The 20428-nt window shown below is 41.8% G+C and overlaps 1 protein-coding gene across 1 annotated transcript in view; it reads left to right on the top strand.

The window, feature by feature from the left end:
• Positions 1-18641, top strand: part of LOC146831434 (histamine H3 receptor-like) — a 97702-nt gene extending 79061 nt beyond the window's left edge. Inside the window, exons 3-4 of the mRNA XM_085603907.1 lie at positions 10679-11475; positions 18608-18641. Of these exons, the coding sequence (XP_085460033.1) occupies positions 10679-11475; positions 18608-18641 (831 nt within the window). The remainder of the gene's footprint in view (positions 1-10678; positions 11476-18607) is intronic.
• Positions 18642-20428: the final 1787 nt, after the last annotated feature.

Here is a 20428-nt window from a genome sequence, read left to right as displayed (position 1 = left end):
CACAATGTGTGAGTAAAAAAATGTAAAAATTGATTTCTTGTGCACAGAGGTCAAACAAGACCAGAATGAAGAGTGGCAAACTTTGGAATTAATGCAGGCGATGTGCTGCCTGTTCATGACCCACTCTCAATCTATAGTAAGGCAGTGAGAACTTACCTATTCTCAACTATCTCTTAAGAAACCACTTCTGGCATTGGCTGAATCTAGCTTCTAAATTATTTTGAGGTTTGAAATAGAAGAGAGCCTAATTATATATTTTTTCCAGATCCAATATACACACGTTTTCCACAAGAATTGAATTTTATTGTGCAAACTGCAATCTAGCAGTTGTCTGCATTAAAATTATATGTGAGGTATGCCCTCATGTTTCAAGGTCACACAAGAGACTTGCTCAAAGTATTGAGTGGCCATGTGCATGAAAAGGGTATTTAAGGCATGTCCACTGATACAAAGTCACAAGAGATACCTGTTCATGTCTTGGGCAGTCGTCAGCATGAAAATTGTACTTGAGTTTTGCCCCAGAGTACATAAATTATTCAAGACACCTGTTCAATGTATTTGGTTGTCATCTGTGTGGAATCCTTTTATTCAAACTGCTCTCTCAATTGCAGAAATTGTGCACAAAACATAAGAGCAAGAAAAAAACGAACATTATGCAAACTATACAAATCTCGGTAGTCAGAATTTTTGCAAGATTATGCTTGCATGAAAAAACATTCTCTCCGGCCTCATCTGAAGGTATTTTTGACAGCTAGTACATCCTCCAGCACAGGGTAACTAGGCCCATACCCAGGCCCGCCTGGCGCATGATTTCAGTTCTGCTGTCCAACAGAGATGATTACAATTGTTTTTTTAACTTAATGTAACCACTGCAATAAAGTGAGGTACTGAGTCATAAACCTTTTTATCAGTCCATACCCTAAACTCAGATAAAATATAATCTTAATCTCATCTTCAAAATCCTTCTACAGGATTCTAGCAAATGTATATTTACTATCTTTATATTACTCCTGTTGGTAATATGTGCTTACTAACTGAATGAATTTTGCTTGATTTTTCTTACAAAACAGGAGTAGGCAACAAAGATAAGACATGAACTCTAACAAATTTTAAAAAAATTATAACACTAATTAATGAAAATACAACAAATATTCCCACAGAACAATTTCTTAGGAATGTTTTACAAGCTCTAGTTCTATGTTGGATATATTAGGACACTGTCCAACTCTCTCCAACACACGTTTGCACCCCTCGATCCAAATTACAGTTATCAAATTTGGTGGCTATGAGTGAAATTCAAGGTCTTATTTACTATATTTTGACAAAGGGCAGCGCTGCAAGCCTTCCTGCTGCCCTGCCCTACGTCAAAAGAAAAGGGCAGTAATGTGCCGTATCTTGAGATACAGCACCTTCCTGTCCTCTTCCACAGTGCTGGTGCCCAAATGGTTGCCATGCGCCAACTCAGGCACCCTTGCACCATGGTGCAAGGGTTTCTGCATTGAAATCTGGTTGTTTTTGTGGGGGAAAGGACACCTTCCCTCACGAAAACAAACCATATGCCACACCTGGGTAGGTGTAGGCTTTTGATGCATTCCCTGGTCTACAGCTTGTTGTAAATCTAGGAATGTGTCAAATGTCGTGGGTGTTACATGGGAACACACACTGTAACACTCATGGCATGACTCCCCATCGCAGTGTGAGGTAACGCAGTGACATACTCTGCATTGCCTCACACCATATCTACGAGCCCATGAAAACTCACGCAGGATGGCTTTACGTTGCCTCATAGATATGGGTAAGCCCAGTGCGCCACTGGAGTGTCATTAAAAGTGATGTTCAGGTGGCACACTGGGCTTGTAAATAAGGCCCTCAGTTTTTTGGTTTATATGGATTTGTATTATTATTGCACCCAGGTGCAGTATACACACATTTGCTTGCACCCCTCCTCGTTGCAGCCACATACTGCTATCGAGTTGGATGTCCTAACCGTTATACACTGCCCTATATCTGCTGGTCAGATGGCCCGGGTGGAGACTGATACTGTGGCCTGTATGGTGAGGGCTTGGGAAAGGCTGCATTGGTGTGTTGGATAGGCCACCTGTTCTTGCCAATCATAAAAATGATAATGGCGTTTGCTGTTAGTTACCATGATTACCACTTCATATTTGATAACTTCTACCAAATTTCTTACATCACAACATATCCTAGACTACTAGTGTTAGACCTTTCAGCCTTCGGGGGGTCTTCCCCCAACATTTTGCCTTCCTCCTCCATTTTTCTGATCTTGTTTTTGCTGACATTAGGTCTATGCACACTTTACCACAGATAACAAGTGCTAAGGTGCTTGTGCTTTTTCCTCTAAGCATGATTATATTGGTTTATCACCAGTTGACAAATTTAATTTACTTATAAGACCCTAGTAAAATGATACTAAATGTACCCAGGGCCTGTACATTGAATTCTACTAGAGTGCAGATTTAAACTGCCACCTCGATATGACAAAATCAACATTTTACCAAGTCCAAACTTTCCTTTTTGATACATATAAGTCACCCCTAGGGTAGGCCCTGGACAGTCCAGAAAACAGGGGGGCAATGTATTTAAAAAGTAGGACATATACTTTTAAGTTTTACATGTACTGGTAGTAAAAACCCCTTACATTTATTTTTCACTACTGCAGGCCTATCTCTCTCATAGGATTGGAGTTGAAGTATCACATTTTATAAATGTAATTTCCAAATGAGAAGAGATAATCAGCTCATGTGTGGTGTCTCTTTAAACACAATTTAAAATCCTAACTGATGGTGAAGTTGGATTTTAAATTGCAATTCTGAAAATGCCACTTCTAGAAAGTTTGTACTAAGGGGTTGGGTCTATGTTATCATCAAGTTTGAACCACTTTAAAAATACAGTAACAGCAATATACCTTGCCCGAAATTATTTTTACCAATACTAGTTCTGTTCAGTTCTTAATGATCAAGAAATTAAATTAACTTGACCATGTGTCATATACATAATACATTTTCAATCTTTGTTTGAACTCATTTTGTATATCAAATCATAAACATTGGATGACATAACCAAAGGTTTTATGAGCATGTTAGCCCACATTTGATTCAGAAAACACAATAGCTGCTTACGCAAAAAAAAACAATTTTCAACAGTGCATAACACATATAAAATGTACTAGTCCACAGTTTCAAAATATAAGGCGTTATCTATTGTATCCCACTTGACCAAACTCCTAAGATTGTGCATGTATAGAGGTGGTGCCAACTAATTAATGGTACTAAGACAAGGCACCTAATTTTACAATAAGGGTTGCCTATATGTAGTTGAAAAGTCCAACAACGCTCTAAAGTGTAGAGGTCGATGCGTTTTTTAATGCCTTCATTTTGGGGTCTCCTCATGACCAAGAGTTTTTACAACTGAAAAGAAATTGAATGAAAAAATGTCTTTTCAAGCTTCTCATTGTTTTTGTGGGCATTTATCATTCAACTAGATCACCTTGAAGTTGATTTAAGTTACCTCTATGATGGTATGTGTTCCATCTGTCTCTGGTGTAGTTAAGTTGAAACTGTAAGAGCAAATGAAAAAAGCAAACAGGTATTCATGGTTAAAAAACAGTCTTATTCTTCACTGAGTTTTTCAAGTCATTGGTTTGTAGTGCATCTAACATGAGTCGCTAGCACTTCTAATGAGTTTGCTATTAGTTTTTGACTGAGATTGCAGTGAACATTCTCCATTTAGTCCTTCAAATTGATTATTCACAGGTTTTCAATTCCTGGGATTACTGTGAAAAAACATTCATTTAATTGAAGTTTTCTCCTTGACGTTTGTGTCTTTTTAATCAATACATTAGATAAAAGGCTTACTATGTCAGTACTCAAGGTGGAATTTTGATGTGGCGTGGCTTCATTGCATCCATGTTTTTCTGCATTGCATTTTTCTGAAACAGTGTTTCCAAGTGATACTTTAGGAAGAGGGGAAAGCAAACAAATAGATGTTCTTTTTATCCCCATGTTCGGTGAGGGAACCTTTCTATTTTTGTATTTACAGTTGCCCATAACGGTCAGTTCTTTGTTTACGATGAACCAATTTAAGAGTGACAATTGAGACAAACAGTCCTTCAGAAAGACGAAACAAGTTGCCATTTACTTAACTTATATTGAAAGACTTACTTCTTGTGAAGTCCATTAGCATGTTCTCTCCATTAGATGTCTTCAGAATAATGCTCAATTTGTGGTTGCACCAACAAGTGTGTAGTTTTAGCTGTGTGGCTTGATGATTTATACAACCTTTTGCACGTCTCTTTTGCACCTTTGAGCATCTTGTTACTTCGAACAAGACCTAAGCAATCATCATTTGTCGATGGTTAGGCCTTGGGTATCTTGGTTTGTAGTTTGCAGTTCTATTACACTTCATTCCCTTGTGTGTTCAGTATTTTTGATCAAGTTTAGATGTTTTAACATGCAGAAGTCAGTCCTCCCTCCCAGTAGGTATTGTTAAACATTTGAGCACCATGTTAGGCATGAAGTGTTTCCAGTTTACACATTTTTTTTTTAACATTCTTTAGCTTCCTCATGTGCTTTGCAGGAATGCAGTTAAAGATTAGTTTATTCTCACATCATTATTCTGAAGAGATTGAGGCCACTGCACACTATGCTTTGTAAAGTGGTGTTCACGGATGATGTTCACTTTATAGGCCTACATTTCAAAAAACAAGGGAAACCCCAGTATTGTGACCTGGGGTAGTTGAGTATTTGGAAAAAGAAGAGTCTGTGGGAGGCCAACAGGGTCCTTGTGTGGCCTAGGCTACTGGAATATCTTTAGAACTGCGTTAATCAGCAGAGTAATTTAAGGAAAGTTCAGGCGGGACTGGTTACGCAATGTATGTTGGGACACAATTAAATGCAGTAGAGGAGTTTTTGGTTGTAAAGGTCGATGGCGTTTCCGATCGGTGATTTGTTCCCACCACCACCGGTCTCTCTGTGTGCCGCTCCCGGATTCTGCTGCTTTGTTTGCCTCCCCAAGCTTCACCCAAAGGATTTACGGTGGCTTTGGCTGATGCAGATCACCCCACGGCGCAATTAATTACAGATCTCCCTCTTCCTGTGGCCCCCGTAGCATCCCGAGAACCCATTTACTGCTCAGCTGGTATTCAACTAACAACTGGACCTGAATTCATTCCCTTTCCGGATTCATTATCCCTTCATCTGGCTCCCTAGCTCTCCAGGATTCCGCCTGCTTGCACTTGTTTCGTCCTGATAATAATCTCGCTTTAATGAGATTGAAACGCCGTCGACCTTTACAATCAAAAACTCCTCTACTGCATTTAATTAATTTGGAGTTTTGTTTATTGTTGTAGTCAATGTGATGCGAATTTTAATGTCTCGAACACCCCTCACTTCACGCACCTTTCACTTTTTGTGTGAGCACTGGAACTATTACCTTAAAAGCATACGATGATACTACATTTATGCTGTTGATAAATGTGATGTCATACCAAACCTTGTGTCCCAACATACATTGCGTAACCAGACCCGCCGGGACTTTCCTTAAATTACTCCACTTTATAGGCCTAGGCATATTTATAGCTTGGTGAATTTGGCTGATAAGTATGATCTCTCTTTTGGAATTATAACCTTTGTACTTCAGACATTTCATTTAGACCCCTTATGGCTGTGTTGAAGTGTAAAATTGGATAGACTTCATTTTGGGTATGAGCCCTCTCTAAGTCTCCACCTCTAGAGATGGGATAGACAACCATCAGGACCATCCACTTGAAGTCTTTTTCCGTATGTCTCATCTCCTCAAAATGATTCACCTGCGGTGCTGAGGCAACTTTGCAGTGAATTTGTTATTTATGCTGAATGATCTGTTATCATATCTGTTAATTGGTTCTGCCAATGTAGAGTTTCTGGCAAGGACAAATGATGCCATAAACTACATTCTTCATCTGACAGTTAGAGATTGCAGTGTGTTTCTATTTTATGTTCCCCAATTGGAATTCTAACCCTTCTAATGTTTGGTTGCCTGAAATACATGTTCCATATTTGTGATGTCCTTCAAGGGGAGATAGCATTCAATGTTGCCTCAGATTACTTTTGGCTGCATCCAAGGAATATATGCCAAAACTAGATGTTTGCCCATACTGCCATTCTTCTTAAGTGCGAACAGCGGGTGCTCCAATGTGCTGTCCAATTTAGATATTAAATGCTAATTTTGAACTATGATTCTTTTGAAGTGGTTTGTTTGGGGAGAGTACATGGAAACACAAACCAATGGTTCAGATGTGGTTCTATCTCTCTTTTCCAGGACACATTCTTTTGGTGTAAACTAGGCAATCTTAAGCAAATTTTCTAGGTGTTTGTAAGGGTATCTCTCTATCTTTAATTTGTCAAAGAGAATGGCAGTAATTTTTACAATGTACAGTTGTGCCGAATCCTTAGAAATTGCCAATAGAGTAGATTTTCTTTGAGAATGCATGGATGAGTCAAAAAATGTTATGACTTTGTTGTTCTTGCTCATGCTGAACACGATATTAGGTAATCTATTGTTTACATGCCTGTCGCAGAGGGGACGCTTCATGAATTGGTGGAGACTTGGGCAGGCCTAGTAAAGTGAGTGGGTATTCATGGTGAACATCACTGATGATAGTGTGTGTTTTTCTGTATTGTAAAGTACAGTTTGTCATAGTTTAGTCTAGGGACTAGGCTGACACACCAATTTTATGGTAACAAGGATTCCAAGTACAGATTTAATGACACTATCATTTCTTTGAGCAATCTCCTTAATTAGATTCTGGCTTTGGCTCACCCTGCTGAGCCAAGTTAATTACTCTGGTGGGCTGCTGGGGGGATTAATGACTTCCCAGCAGAAGGCGTCTATTTCCTATTGATTAGGCCTGACCCTTATGAAACAAGGGTGGGGACAATTCTGCATGTACTGATGAGCTTTTCACTTTGCACCAGTCATGGGAAGACCCATCCAAAGGAGAACAGAGGAGTGTAGTCAGGTCACCGAAGCCAGTCACAGGAGGGTCTAAGAAGTTTTGGAGGGGAGGGACCACACAGCTGTGGCAGTTAGGGGTATGGATTCAGACTCTTTGGAAGGTCTTTCAACAGATCGTTTGACATCACCATATTGGAAAATCCTAAAATTCTGTGCAAGAGGGATGGATTTGTATTTGTCACACAAGTGGGACAGGTATGCCCAGACATGGGTCCAATGCTCTCCATGCCACTGGAGTCATGCAAGCCTGGATGATGAGGGGTGAAACCCTGAAACTAGTCCGAGGATGCTTGTTTCTGGTCCAGGGAGGACCTGGCCTAGCAGTTCGGGCTGGACTGTTCCCATGGGGTGCAAGATCAAGACTGATTTGCATATGGCTGTTTTTAAACTGGAATGGCATGGGGAGCAAAACAGTTATGGATTTAGGCCAGATATCTGTACTGGGCTGAACGTTTGACAGTGTTCCACATTCTGTCCATCAATTGTTCTTTTTGCATGTGCAACAAGGTTGGGACAGGAATGGAGTGATGGTGTAGCATTGGGCAGCCACACCTACCTTCTTGAATTTTCCACCCTACTTAAAAATGTATTCAACGGGGAGAGAAAGGGAGAGAGATGATAGATTCTGCAGGACCCTGAAGAAGACCAGATCCAATTTGGGAATACGCATTTTCACCCTGGAATTCAGTTCAGTAAATCTCCTAGGATCTACCTCACTACTGCCACTGGTACTGCCCCCCTACACACCCTCTGGGAGGCAGTAGATGGGTAAACATGTTAGGAGACCCTAGAGGAGAAAGGTTCCCCTGGACTTTTGAGAACTGGGCATGTAGAGGATAACCCTCCTTAGAGGGTGTCGCCCTGACTCCTGCTGACAGACAGGTGCCCTGGAAGTGATCAAAGAAGGCCATGAGACCTAAGTAGTGTAGACACATAGAGCATTCTGACTTGAGGGCTGAAGGATGCTTCTTGAAGGGACCCCAAGCTCAATAGAGAACCAGGCACTAGAAAGAGCACCGGTCCCAGATCAGGACCGAAATGGCAGGCCCTGACCTCTACCTCACCAGAAAGTGAGCAATAAAATATGGCTCTGAAATAATTTCTAAACCTTTAAAGGCCAGGAGGCTTGAAGAGACCATTCCTGGTGTCTTGAGCACTCCACCAGGAGGAAAACAGACAACTACCCAATATAATTGACTGAAAGGGGCCAGAGAAATACTCTTATAACATAACTCATCATGTTGAGCCTTCCGTGGCTACCCTGAAGCCATCAGCCTGTGAAAAATAGAAACTGCAAGAAGCTAGCCTACCTTCATCACATTTCTTGTCCCTTGTGCCCCCCATGCCTTGGAGGCAGGCACAAGGAACAAAGGTGTCTGAGGGTGTAATTCACAAACAGCCTTTGCAGTCATGGTGGAGGCCTGGTAGTTGCAGAAGGGGTCCCACACTCATGGCTGAACCTCCGTGCAGCAGTGTGGGATACCCATAGTAACATTGAGGCCTCTGCCCCAACTGAAGAGGCGGTTTACGAATTAGAAACAGTGTTCTCAACACAGCTGATATGCCTCTGTACCTTTTGGGCATCCGTGGGGTTTCAACACCTCAGAGAGAAGGCTCAGTAATAATGCAAAAGTCGTGATAAGTGTCCGGCAGCAGCGTTCCAACGCGTGCAACCGGTTTCTGAAGAACAAGCGGTAGCGGTAATATGATACTTGATTACCTCTCTGTCGTAAAGGTGCCTGCCACCGGGTGCAGGGATGAACAAGGGGGCACAGTCGCCATTTGGTGACCTTGCACCGATGGGGGCCCTGCTGGGGGCCCCCAAAGTAGGATTCCTACAGCTTTCTGTGTCGGAAATGCTGGCACAGAAAGGCTGTGGGAATCCTCCATCAGAATCCCTTGGCCGGAAAGAGCCGCCTGAGGGATTGATGGAAGATTTCTGAATGGCAGTTGGGCTCTCTGAGCCGTCGGAGGCCATTTGAAAATCTGGTTTGGATTCCTTTTCGACCAACCCCATCAAAATGGATCGGTCAGAAAGGAATATGAACAGTACATTCCGAGGTGGTCAGAACCGTCGGTCGGAGCCGTTTCTGACCGCATTGGAATCGGCCCCTGTGACGTATGGACCTGAACATTCACCAAAAGCTTTAGGATGAGACTTTGCGAACTTTAAATAGCAATATACATCTTTTTTCTAATGTATTTATATCACTATTTCAAACTTGACATACTATTTATTAATCCTCTAATGTATTAATTTACTTTGTAATAAAGGAATTTAAAAAAACATGTACCTATATACAACTGCTAACTTTAAGTTAATTCTGATGTTAGGCCCTCATATCCTAATTGCTATAATCAAATAAAAGGAAGAAAAAGGAGTTAAAAGTGCACTAGACACACCAGGTTAGAAGAATGAGCTCCAATAGTGGAAGTTTTCTGCCGCTAAAGAGGTGATAATTTTAACACCGTTTCTTGATAATATGCCCCCCAGTTTGTCTAGTGGCACTGGGGAACAGTACTTTCTGTAAAAGAAAACGTTTCCAATAAATATTATACAGATCTTGATACACTTTGATATGAAAAATCGTAATTTCCATATCTTTCAAGAATTCATCACTTATAGACTCATCTAATTCCAAGGTTGAGATATTTTTAATGTCTGTGAATGGCAACTTTGAACTCGCACTTCTCAGGACATTTAAAATAACTGGTTGTGATAACTTCTATTTCTCAACAGAGCAAGAAATATGGGGTGTGTGGTAAATTGGAAAGAATGTACAATGTCAAGAATGTTAATAATACTAGCTGCCTATCGTGAGCCTGTGGGATCTGCATGGGACACAGGTGAAGATGAACATGTGTAGTTTATAAGACGGTCAGAGAACTCTTTAAAGACTTAAGCAATATCATGTTTTTCTTGCCTTATCTTGGAATGTATTACAAAAATAGGTGTCAATCTGAACGATATTTTAACTATAACAGATATATGCGAATGATAATGAAGCCTTGAGGTGTAAATTAAGCCTGGGAGGAGTTTGCAGAACTCCGCGAAGTGCAAAAAAGACTCCACTGCACTACGTGGAGCTCCGCGAGCGGCCAAGTGCGTTAGAAAAATGCAGTTAGCAGTAATTTTCAACACAGGGTGGTTGTCTGCGCTGTGAAATTATCGCGAATGGCATTATGCACAGCGGAAGCGGGTGCTAGCGGGCGCTGCTTTCTTTCTACCACTCAAGTAGATTTTCTACTCGAGCGGCAGCTTTCTCAACACGAAGGGACAGTTTCTCAATGTGAGCAGTCACAAGCATACGCGGCCACTTGAATTGAGTCACCCGACCGCCCACATTGAAAAATCTTGCCAGGAGGTTGATTTCCCTCGCTGGCACTCACCAACTTGACATTGACGAGCGTGATTGAGGAAAAAAAAAACTCGCCGGCGGTAGAATTTACTCGCTTGTGCTCACCAGCTTGATGTTGACAAGCACAATCGATGAAAAAAACTCTGCGAGCTCAGTGTAACGCAGAGGGTGGAAAACCCTGCAAACTCAGCGAGCAGAGAGGAGTTCTCCACCCAGGCTTAGTGTAAAAAGATGGATTTCATGCAGTCATAAAAATGCAAAGATATTGTTGCCACTGTTGAAAATAACCTTTTATCTCCCACCAGGTGGAATACCGAATTCAACAGAACATGTCACACAAAGCTCTAAAGAAGATATTATGTGCATGGATGTGCTCCATCACTTTGTACTGTCCTCCAATCATTTTCTGGGAGTACATTATCGGAGAAAGCACTGTTCCGATGGATGCCTGTTTTTATGAATTTAATAACATCTGGAATTTTTTGCTTGTATTTTCCCTATGCTCTCTCATAATACCAGCTGTCTTTGTCAGCTATTTTAACTTAATAATTTGCTGGAAAGTTACAGAAAGCAGTAAAAAAAGACGAAGTTGTCAACCTGTAAAAAGCAATACTATTACCCCAAAGACCGCCACAGAGCAATCAGACTCTTTATTCTTTGTAAAACTACAACAGGCCACTGAAGAAATAACAGAATCCCCTTCCTCCTTGAATACTTCAAGATTTCCCACTGTATCTCTGAAGGAGAGAATGTCAGCGTTGTTAAGTTCTTCAAGGAAGAATGACAAAAATCCACCATCACGTGTGCTCAACAACAACCATATTAAATCCAACAACCCAAATGGTTCTTCAAACATAAGAGCATCTAAGGACATACAAATTGCGAAGTCTCTTTCCATCATAGTCTGCATATTTTCTGTTTGCTGGACACCATACTCAGTCTTGATGGTGATAAGAGCTGCCTGTCATGGTGTTTGCATAGAGTCCTATTGGTATGAAATTGCCTTTTGGCTTTTGTGGTTCAATTCTTTCATAAACCCATTTCTCTACCCTTTGTGTCACAGTAGCTTCAAAAAAGCATTTGCCAGATTGTTGTTTAAACAGTGCTGAATTTCGCTAAATGTTTACACAAGCTGCACATGCCAATACTATTTTGCCTTGTTTTTACTATTTTTAGATATGTTGCCTTTACAAAGAAAAATAATCTAAGAGGCCCAGATCATGTCAAACCTCTGCATATGCATATTAAAAGGAGGATGACCACATCATTACTACATCTCTGGCATGTTTGTGCACTTATTGCTGTCACTTTTGTCTCATTTCTGAAGATTAGTTTTGTAATAATGTGTCTTTTCTCTCAGTTTCCAGTTTAAGAGTGTCTAACATATATATAGTGTGCATATGTTAATGCTAAACTTGGGCTTGCAGGACTCATAAAAGTCCTTAAACATGAATTAGTGAAACAAAAAGTGAAGAACCAACACATGTTTATCATTAACAATGTTTTCCCTCTTACACTATTTTTTGTACTAGATATTCATATTGAAAATCTTGACAACCCACAACAGATTCAATCGCTGATTAATTAAAAAATATATGGATTAATATTTAGTGCATACTTGTTAAGAAATGCACATTTCTTAATGTATGATAGCCATTAGTCGAAAAAACCTAGCGGAGCTGCTTTGAAAAGATACCTGGGGGCATATCAACAACAACCGGCGATAATTATCGCTAAGCGCACTTAGCGCTAGGATAATTATCGCCTGCTAGCGTGGATTTTTATCGCTGAGATAGCGCGCTATTAGCAACGCTTATCTCAAAAGCGATAAAAATGCTCACGCTAACTGCCTAACGTGAGATTATCGCTGGAAACCCAGCGATAATCTCACGTTAGCTTGTTGATAGGGACTCACAAACTTAGCCATGATATCCACCTTCCAAAGGATATCATGGCTAAGTCAGTCCTGAAGCAGGCGTAAGGAAAGTAGCGATAACAGGGGTTATCGCTACTTTTCCTGCCGCTATGCTTCATAGCGTGGGGGCTTGATGATAGGAGAAATGTCGCTTAGCGACATTTCTCCTATCATGTCAGGTCACAAACGCCCACTTTGCATCTCATTAGAGATGCATAGCTGGGCGTTAGGAATCTCCATGCTAAAGCAAGGTTTCACGCGTCAGCGTGACCTTGCTAATTAGGCGATAAAATTATCGCTGCTTTTCAGCCGAAAACGGACGCTAAAGCGGCGATAATTTATTATCGCCTCCTTGTAAATATGCCCCCTGGAGATTTCTACATGTCTTAAATGGCTTTCATTTAAATTCTGTTTCTTAACATAAAATTATATCTAATCTAGCACAGATTATCTCTTTTCCTGTGTCAGCAGACATACACTATACAAAGACATCACATTTTTACCGCTCTTCCTAAACTCATTGACTATAGCCCTAACCTTGAATTTAGGCCCAAACAAAGCTAAATAAATGGGCACTATTGAAAACCTTCTTTGAAGAACTTGGGTGCATGAAATCTGGTGGCTCAGTGGACTAAAGCAGCCACTGCAAGGGCCTGAGTTTGACCTCATGGTCACAGGTTCAAATCCCGGCAGGTCCACTCAGTGTTCCATCCATTTGAGGTCAATAAAATGAGTACCATTAAGTTGGGTAACAATAAACATTTGCTATTCAGCACCAAGGCACTTTTGGGTATTCATGCGCTTTACAAATACACCTGTTATGTTAGACATTTATTATTAAACAATAGGTTTGGCTTGAATTCTTAGTTAAAAGGCAGAAAGACAGAACTATTGGCTGTCCCACTGCAGAAGAAGAGCAGCGGGGCTCTCTGATTTTTACATGAGGACCTTATGGAAGCAGGTGTCGCCTCATCATGGGAGCCACTAGGTGCATTTAGTTTATGAGCAACAGCCCAGCAGCAGCAAGAGAAGATCCACTGGGCACACTCAGTTTGTGAGCAGTGGCCCAGCAGCAGGAAACGTTACTCCAGGTGTGATGAATATTTGAGATGTGGCATACTAGCAACAGGAAATGAGCTTTTGGGTTTGCTCAGTGTTTGAACAGTGGGCCAGCATCACCAGCCAGGGAGCCAATAGGTATCTTAAAAGCATGAGCAGCAGTCCAGCAGCAGTACCTCTTTCTCATGTAAGATGTATGTTGAACTATTTCTTTAGGAGGCTTTTCATCAGCAGACCTTGGCTGAGAGCAAGAGAAGGAGAGGCATAAAAGTGAAGAAGGATGGATAGAATGTAGGAATACATTGCCAATGAGATAAAGTATAGCTGAAGAAGAATCTTCAATAGTAGGGTAAAGAGCTTGCAAGGAGAGGGTGGTGGAAGAAAGAGGCATGGTGTAGGATCAAGATGGCCAAGGCATTGGTATTGGCAACCCTGGCTATTAGCAGTGCCAGCAACAGGATCCTAAAAAATCCTTGTGGCCCTGAACTGATAACTATGACAAATTAAGCACTGGTATGAGGGTGAAGGTCTCTTGTTTGGACCTGTTTGGGCGAAAACCCTGGCTCCAGTGACTTACTTTTTTTTTATTATTATCATTTTTTTAAGTTTTAGAAGTTTTAGGAAGTGGGAAACATGGCCCCCCTTTCCCTGTCCGTTTTGTGCCTCGGGGTCCCAATTCCCAGGGCCAGCCCTTGTTTCAATGGGGAGGTGGGCCATGTGGTCCCCCTCCCAGGCTAAGTTTAGCCCTTGGGACCCCATTCCCCAGGGCCCAGACTCTTTTTTTTCTATTAAAATATTTAAAAGTAATGGGAGGGGGCCACATGGACCCCATTCCCTGGGGCCTGGCGTCTGTGGGTGCCGTGTTCCCACCCAGGGCACCCACTTGTCACTGATGGGGACCGCAGGGGGGACCCTCAAGACCCCGCAGTCCCTGCTGGCTCCCCACGTCCTGTGAACATGCAGCTCCTTCTGTCCAAAAGCAGTTCTGCTCTGCTTGCTGAAAGTGGAGGAGTATTTGCTATGGCTTGGCTGGAGTGGTAATGCTCTTGCCAAGCCTTAGCAAATTCCAATGTCCCAGGGGTGGGCAAACCGGGACATTGCAGGAGCCGGCAATGGGGGGTGGCGGTCCCCAGGGCCATCTATGGCTCCAAGAGGGAGCTGCACAGCCTCACTACTTTCTTTGAATTTTCCCCGGGGAGTTGGTGGACCCCAGGGCTTCAGAGGAGATACACAACCCCCAGCATTATTTAAAGTTGAAGCCCATGGCAGGTGGTGGCCTCTGGGGCTGCAGGGGGGTCCGCGCAGCCCCACATTCCTTAAATAGAAAACCCGGGAATGAGGCAGGCCCTTGGGCTGCGGGGGTCCATGTGCCCCCCATTAATAAAACCTAAAGCCCCGAGGAGGTGCTGACCCCTAGAGCTGCGGGTGGGGGTCTGCGCGTCTCCCTTCATTTTTACTTGCAAAGCTCCAGGGAGGTTGCAGTTCCCAGGTCTGGGGTGTTAGAGAGGTCCCCCATTTAATAAGTCCAAAGGTAAGTGTTGAGGAATTTGAACCAGTCTATTGTGACCATATTCCCGTGGTTGGCACATTGATCTTTTAAGTGCTATTTTGAACCTTACATTTAAACTACAAATCTCGAATTCTACTGATTGGATTGTTGTCATTTTGTGTCAAATGCTAGATTAAAATTTACTTCATCTTTTTACATTGGTTTGGTATTTTTCTTGTGTTATGTTTTCGCTTTATAACTATTTGTGTGCTGCATAAATACTTTGCACATTACCTCTAAGATAAGCCTGAATCTTTTTTGTGCCAAGCTACCCAGGGTTAAGCACAGGTTAATTTAGTTAGTTTTTGTGGTTTACCCTGCAAGGGATTGTGGCTATTGCTTGACCAGGCCTCACACCCCAGTCAGCCAACAACCCAATTTCTCACACCTTGTTATTTCCACTTTTCATGTGTGCTTTGTGCAGCACACATAGGAAGAGGAAACCCCTCTAAAAGTTGTTTTGTGCAGGAAGGTGCATAAAGAGAATACTGCCTTCAACGTAGGCACCCTTGTGCTATGCTGCAAGGGTGCCTGCATTGGCGGTAGGCTGCACATAGTGCCCCAGCACAAGAAGAGAGCAGAAATACTCCATATCTTTGTAAATGTGGAGCATTTCTTCTCCCTCCTTTCACACAATGTCGTGCATTAACTGTGCTTGCTGCCCCGCGCTTCGTGAAAGTTTAGTGAATTTGCCCCTTGATTTTTGTACAACATGTGTACCAGGATACTAGACAGTGCTCACATCCTCTGAATCCTCCCCTTTCCTGCTCTCCTTCTCTAGCAGTGTCTGCAGTTCCTACTTAGATAAACAGAAATGATATTTGTCATGAATGACTGAATTACAATTCAGCTATATTGTCAAATGCTGATCCAGTGCAGAAACATGCATTGCTTTTTCTCTCAAAGCGTCTCTATTGCTATGATGCTTCCTTGAATAGAAGAAGGCAGCAGACTCGGCTGCACTGGGCATGTTTGGTGCAGATGACCGATCATTCCAACACCTGCACCTACCCCTGCCGCATCCATGTGTCTGACATTCTCCCTTGGTGACAAAACTGTCCTCCAGTACACAGTCACTGTAAACACACAAACCTTTATATAACCTGCATGAACGATGAATGCAGAGGGCGGAAATTAGCCTGTGACATAGCTATTCTCCTCTTTACGTAATATGAGGCAATAGTAATGAACCAATGGCTGATGATTGTGGATTGTTTGATGTGGAACTGTACTCTTGACAACCAATTGCTGAGTAGGCGTGGCAACTCTATATACAAATTGTTTCAGCTCTGCTCAGGTATTTCCAGCTAGATCTAAACAAGACTGCACATTAAAATATAAATAAGTCCATTGACAAAGAGATAGAAGAAACTTGAGAGTTGGTTCAGTCAGTTAAATACATTTCTGTTCAATCTCATTCATTTATAATGTGCATGCAAATATTGTTGATGAGGGATAGTGAGGCGACGAGGGATACTGAAACCAGCTTATGAATCCACTTAGACAAGGCAAGTCACAGAGATTTATGTAAAGAATCCTCAAAGGCTTTAGTTAACAAGAGTATGTTGATGTACAATTATGAAAGTTAACAAACTTGCTATAAATATGTATAATCAAATTATCAAAGCTATGTAGCAAATGATGCCTCTAAACACAAATATTTACTATTAATTTGTAATTTACTCGTACAGCTGTAGCAGCTATTTCAATGTGTGTGGGAAGAGAGAAAGGAAGAGCAGAAAGAAAGAGAAAATGGGTCTGCTTGTACATCATAAAATGAAGATTATAATGGGGTAACACCTTAGGATCTGTGCTCGTTGAGAAAAAGAAAGGTATTTGAACATAAAATGTTTGAGATTTTGAGATGCTTAGGCTATCCTGAGTTCAGTTAATCTACAATTTTTCTGTTAGGCACACTGCCAAAAAGATGGAGCTGCCAAGCCCCTACCAGTGGAATATAGGTAGCCACATCACATAAATCAAGCATCACAAATACTTTAGGGAAACTCTGTTCTACAGGTTTGGGCTGAATGTGACAGTAAGAAATTGGGGTATTAGTTGAGGGTGGTGAGTATCGACCTCAAGTAATAATCACAATCCTTGTTAGGGTGAACCACTAATGTCACTAAACAAGATTGAGATCAAAACCCTGCTATTAATGGCACAAAGCAGACAGGCTTATCTTAGAGGCAATGGGTCAAGTATTTATGCAGTACCAAAGCAGTAATAAAGTTAAAATATAACACAGGAAAAATCCCAAACCAACTTAAAAAATAGAGTAGATTTTAATAAATATTTTTTTTAAAAAATATTTCGAAATACTATTAGCCGCATAACCATGGTCATCTGTTTGTGCTTGGCCGGTAAATAGGCACAAGTAAAGGCCAACTGCGATTGAGCGCAGCTCAGAATCAGGAATCGGGTTCAACCGGGTGGAAGTTTCACTTTCTGACTTAGGGCCTTATTATGAGTCTGGCGGTCCAGGGACCACCAGACTTGCGGGGGGATGGTAGTGGTGGCCTTCGGACCACCCTATTACCACCAGGATGGTCGGGCCGCCTTGGAACCACTGCCGGAGATCAGAGATCCATGGCAGTGGTGCCATGGTCTTGAGGCCGCAATATGCTTTGTGGTGCCACTGCGGCCCCTCCAAGCATATTACGAGTTTCCTCATCTCCATGCTTTTCACGGCCATAAAAAGTGTGGTGGTGAGGAAACAAAGTGGGCCCTACAGAGCCCCCTGGTGCCTCTGCACCATGGGGTGCCTGCATTGGGGCACATGGTGTGCCCCCTATCTGCATGCACCCCAATGTTCCTGCACGGAATGAAATGCACAACACCGTGCATTTCGGTCCTTGCAGAAACATGCTTTGGCGTTCCCATTGCAATGCCTATTTTAAAGGCACTGCTGTGAGAACTCCAAAGAACTGCTATTGTAATCTGGTGGGTGGCCTGTTTTGATTGTGTTGGAGTGAGGCGGCAGCGTGGCTGCCCTGCATCCACACCACCAAAGACATAATAAGGCCCTTAGGCTCTGAAATGAAATCTTTAGTGCAGCAAGGCAGCCTTCTGTGACTGAAGAGGGCTCCATGACTTGGGATAGCCGGTGGATGAGGTAAAAGTGTAACCAATAACTTTTGGCAGGAATGCTCTGAGCTAGAGAAATTTGTCCAAGGTCTACACCTTCGAGTAAAACGCAGATCAGGAACATGTTCTATTTTTGAAATTACAGCCCTACAAGATGGAAACCCAATGGAGATTCACAATTCTTATTTTCTTATGTATCCTCTCTTTTCAGCCACTGACATCTGAAATAACAACAACTAGTAAATCAAAGGTATCACCTCCGGACTGAAGGATGATAACGCAAGATTCCTCTTCCATTTGGTCACATGTTCCATTTAATGTCCAGCGTAGGACAGGGCTTACTGTAATTACGGATGTCCTTAAAGTACTTTTACTAGTCAGATCTAAAGATAAACCACAATATTAAAAAACGACACTATTAAGAATAAAACACATTTATAGAGAAGTTGATCTAGAAATGTTGAAATATCAATTATATACTAGAGAGATTATAGCTATATTTAAAATGCAACAAAGTTAATTTTCTATACATGACAAGAAAGAAATTGAAATGAGTAGCAAACCTATATCAGTGATAAATGTGTGCATTTGTGAAGTTCACTCTTCATCTTTGTTTAGAGTGAGCTTGAAAAATTGTAATCTTAAAACCAAACTTTGATTGGCATAAATACCGTCTTTGAAACATTTAAGTGACAAATTTAAAATGTACCTGTCCTCAAGCTACGGCATAGTAGCCATTTTAAATTGATCCTTTCATTTACTTTCAAAGATGGGATGCAACAGCTATTGAGAAAGCACAAAACAGAGAATAGCAATTGACTTTTGGAGTGGAAGGTATTTATGAACATCAGAAAACATCTCCATAATATGTACTAAAAGCATTGTTTTAGTCTTGTGACAACTAAAAAAGTTCTGCTGAATAGTCCTGATATTACAATACCTAAAGATAGGAACAATTAATGACGGTGTATAATCCTGACCTTTCCCAGTATGCTCTGGTGCATAGCATATATTAAGCAACAGACACAATGTAGTCCACCGTAGACCCATACTTAATAAATCATTTACCCTGAGAAAAATCGGAGATGGCATTGAGTGTGTGATTTCTGAAAAGAAATATGGTATTTTGATTTGAATTTCAACTTAAAAGATGTGTTAAGACTTCATTTAGGGTCCGATTACGATGCGGCTCGGAAGGCTACGACTATTGAGGTGCATCGTAATGGGCCGGTCAGATTAGTTTCTTACTACCTCATTTTGATGGAGGCAGTTCAAAAGGAATCCAACTGGTCACTGTGGCTGGCTTCGGACAGGCTCAGAGAGCCCGTCCGCTAGTTGGAATGCTGCAAGTAATCTCAAGTGTGACCCTTTGCGTCCTTGAGAATATGATGATGGTTTCCAACATAGAAACCATGTCGGAAAGCATCTTTAGGGGCTCCCAGCAGGGCCCCCTTGGTGCACGCCCTCTGGTTGGACGCCGAGGGGGCACCAGCCCTGCATCTTGTGGGAGGCACCTTGAGGGGTGCAGGGATGAACAGCACCTCCCATTTTACTATGGGAGCATGCAATACGGCTGGATTATGGCCGGAATCCATGCTCCCATAGTAAACTATGGGAATGCAACCAAACAGTGTTCAGTCGCATCCTAATTGGGCGGTATGGACCGCACCGGGTGTCAGTCAGGACCACTGACCGGGTGTTGGCCGGTCCCATGACTGATGCAGTGTCTGGGGTAAGTGATTCCACCATACATCATAATGACCCCCATAGTTTTAGTCATGATCTATATCAGAGGACTTCAAGCAGTTAACCCCCTCCTCACCTCCCTGGGGTTCAGTGGCTGCATTTCCAGGGAGGTACACATGATTTGCAACTACTTGTAAATGAAGATGAACAGGGAGCACAACTTAATTTGGCACGTTTTCAGGCTGTCTTCATTTACATGCAACAGTTGAAGAATTTATAAAATGTACGTGAATTGTGATTGTGGGTGCCCCAGAGGCACAGTCGGGGTCAGTTAGTAGGGTGACCTGGTCAGAGTTGTGGCTAAAAAGAGTAAACTATTCTGTAACTATTTTGTTAGTGTTTTTTTCACTTTCCAGTAAAGGCATATAAAATAACACACACATGTTGAATGAAATAAATGTAAGATAAACTAAGCGGTGGGAAATGTGCTCTTCTATATTGAATCACCACAGTTGGCTAATGCGAACACTCCAGATTTCTCTGTATGAGCAGAGAGTCACAGAATTGAACCCTAGTTGGCACAGTGGGAAGTAGTGGTTTGTGTGTTTATAGAACTTTGAGGTCTCAGCCTGTGACAGAATGCACTATGAATACACATGTTTATATTTGTATCTATATATTTTTAGTAATAATCAGACTATACGTGAAAACATTTTGAAGTGTTCCTTTAAAAGTTGTGCTCCTGAATTCAGCTTGAAA

Source organism: Triturus cristatus, chromosome 5_1 (assembly GCF_964204655.1).
Source record: "Triturus cristatus chromosome 5_1, aTriCri1.1, whole genome shotgun sequence".
Classification (NCBI taxonomy): domain Eukaryota; kingdom Metazoa; phylum Chordata; class Amphibia; order Caudata; family Salamandridae; genus Triturus; species Triturus cristatus.
The sequence above is the reverse complement of the archived record's forward strand: the minus strand, read 5'-3'. Positions and strand labels throughout refer to the sequence as shown.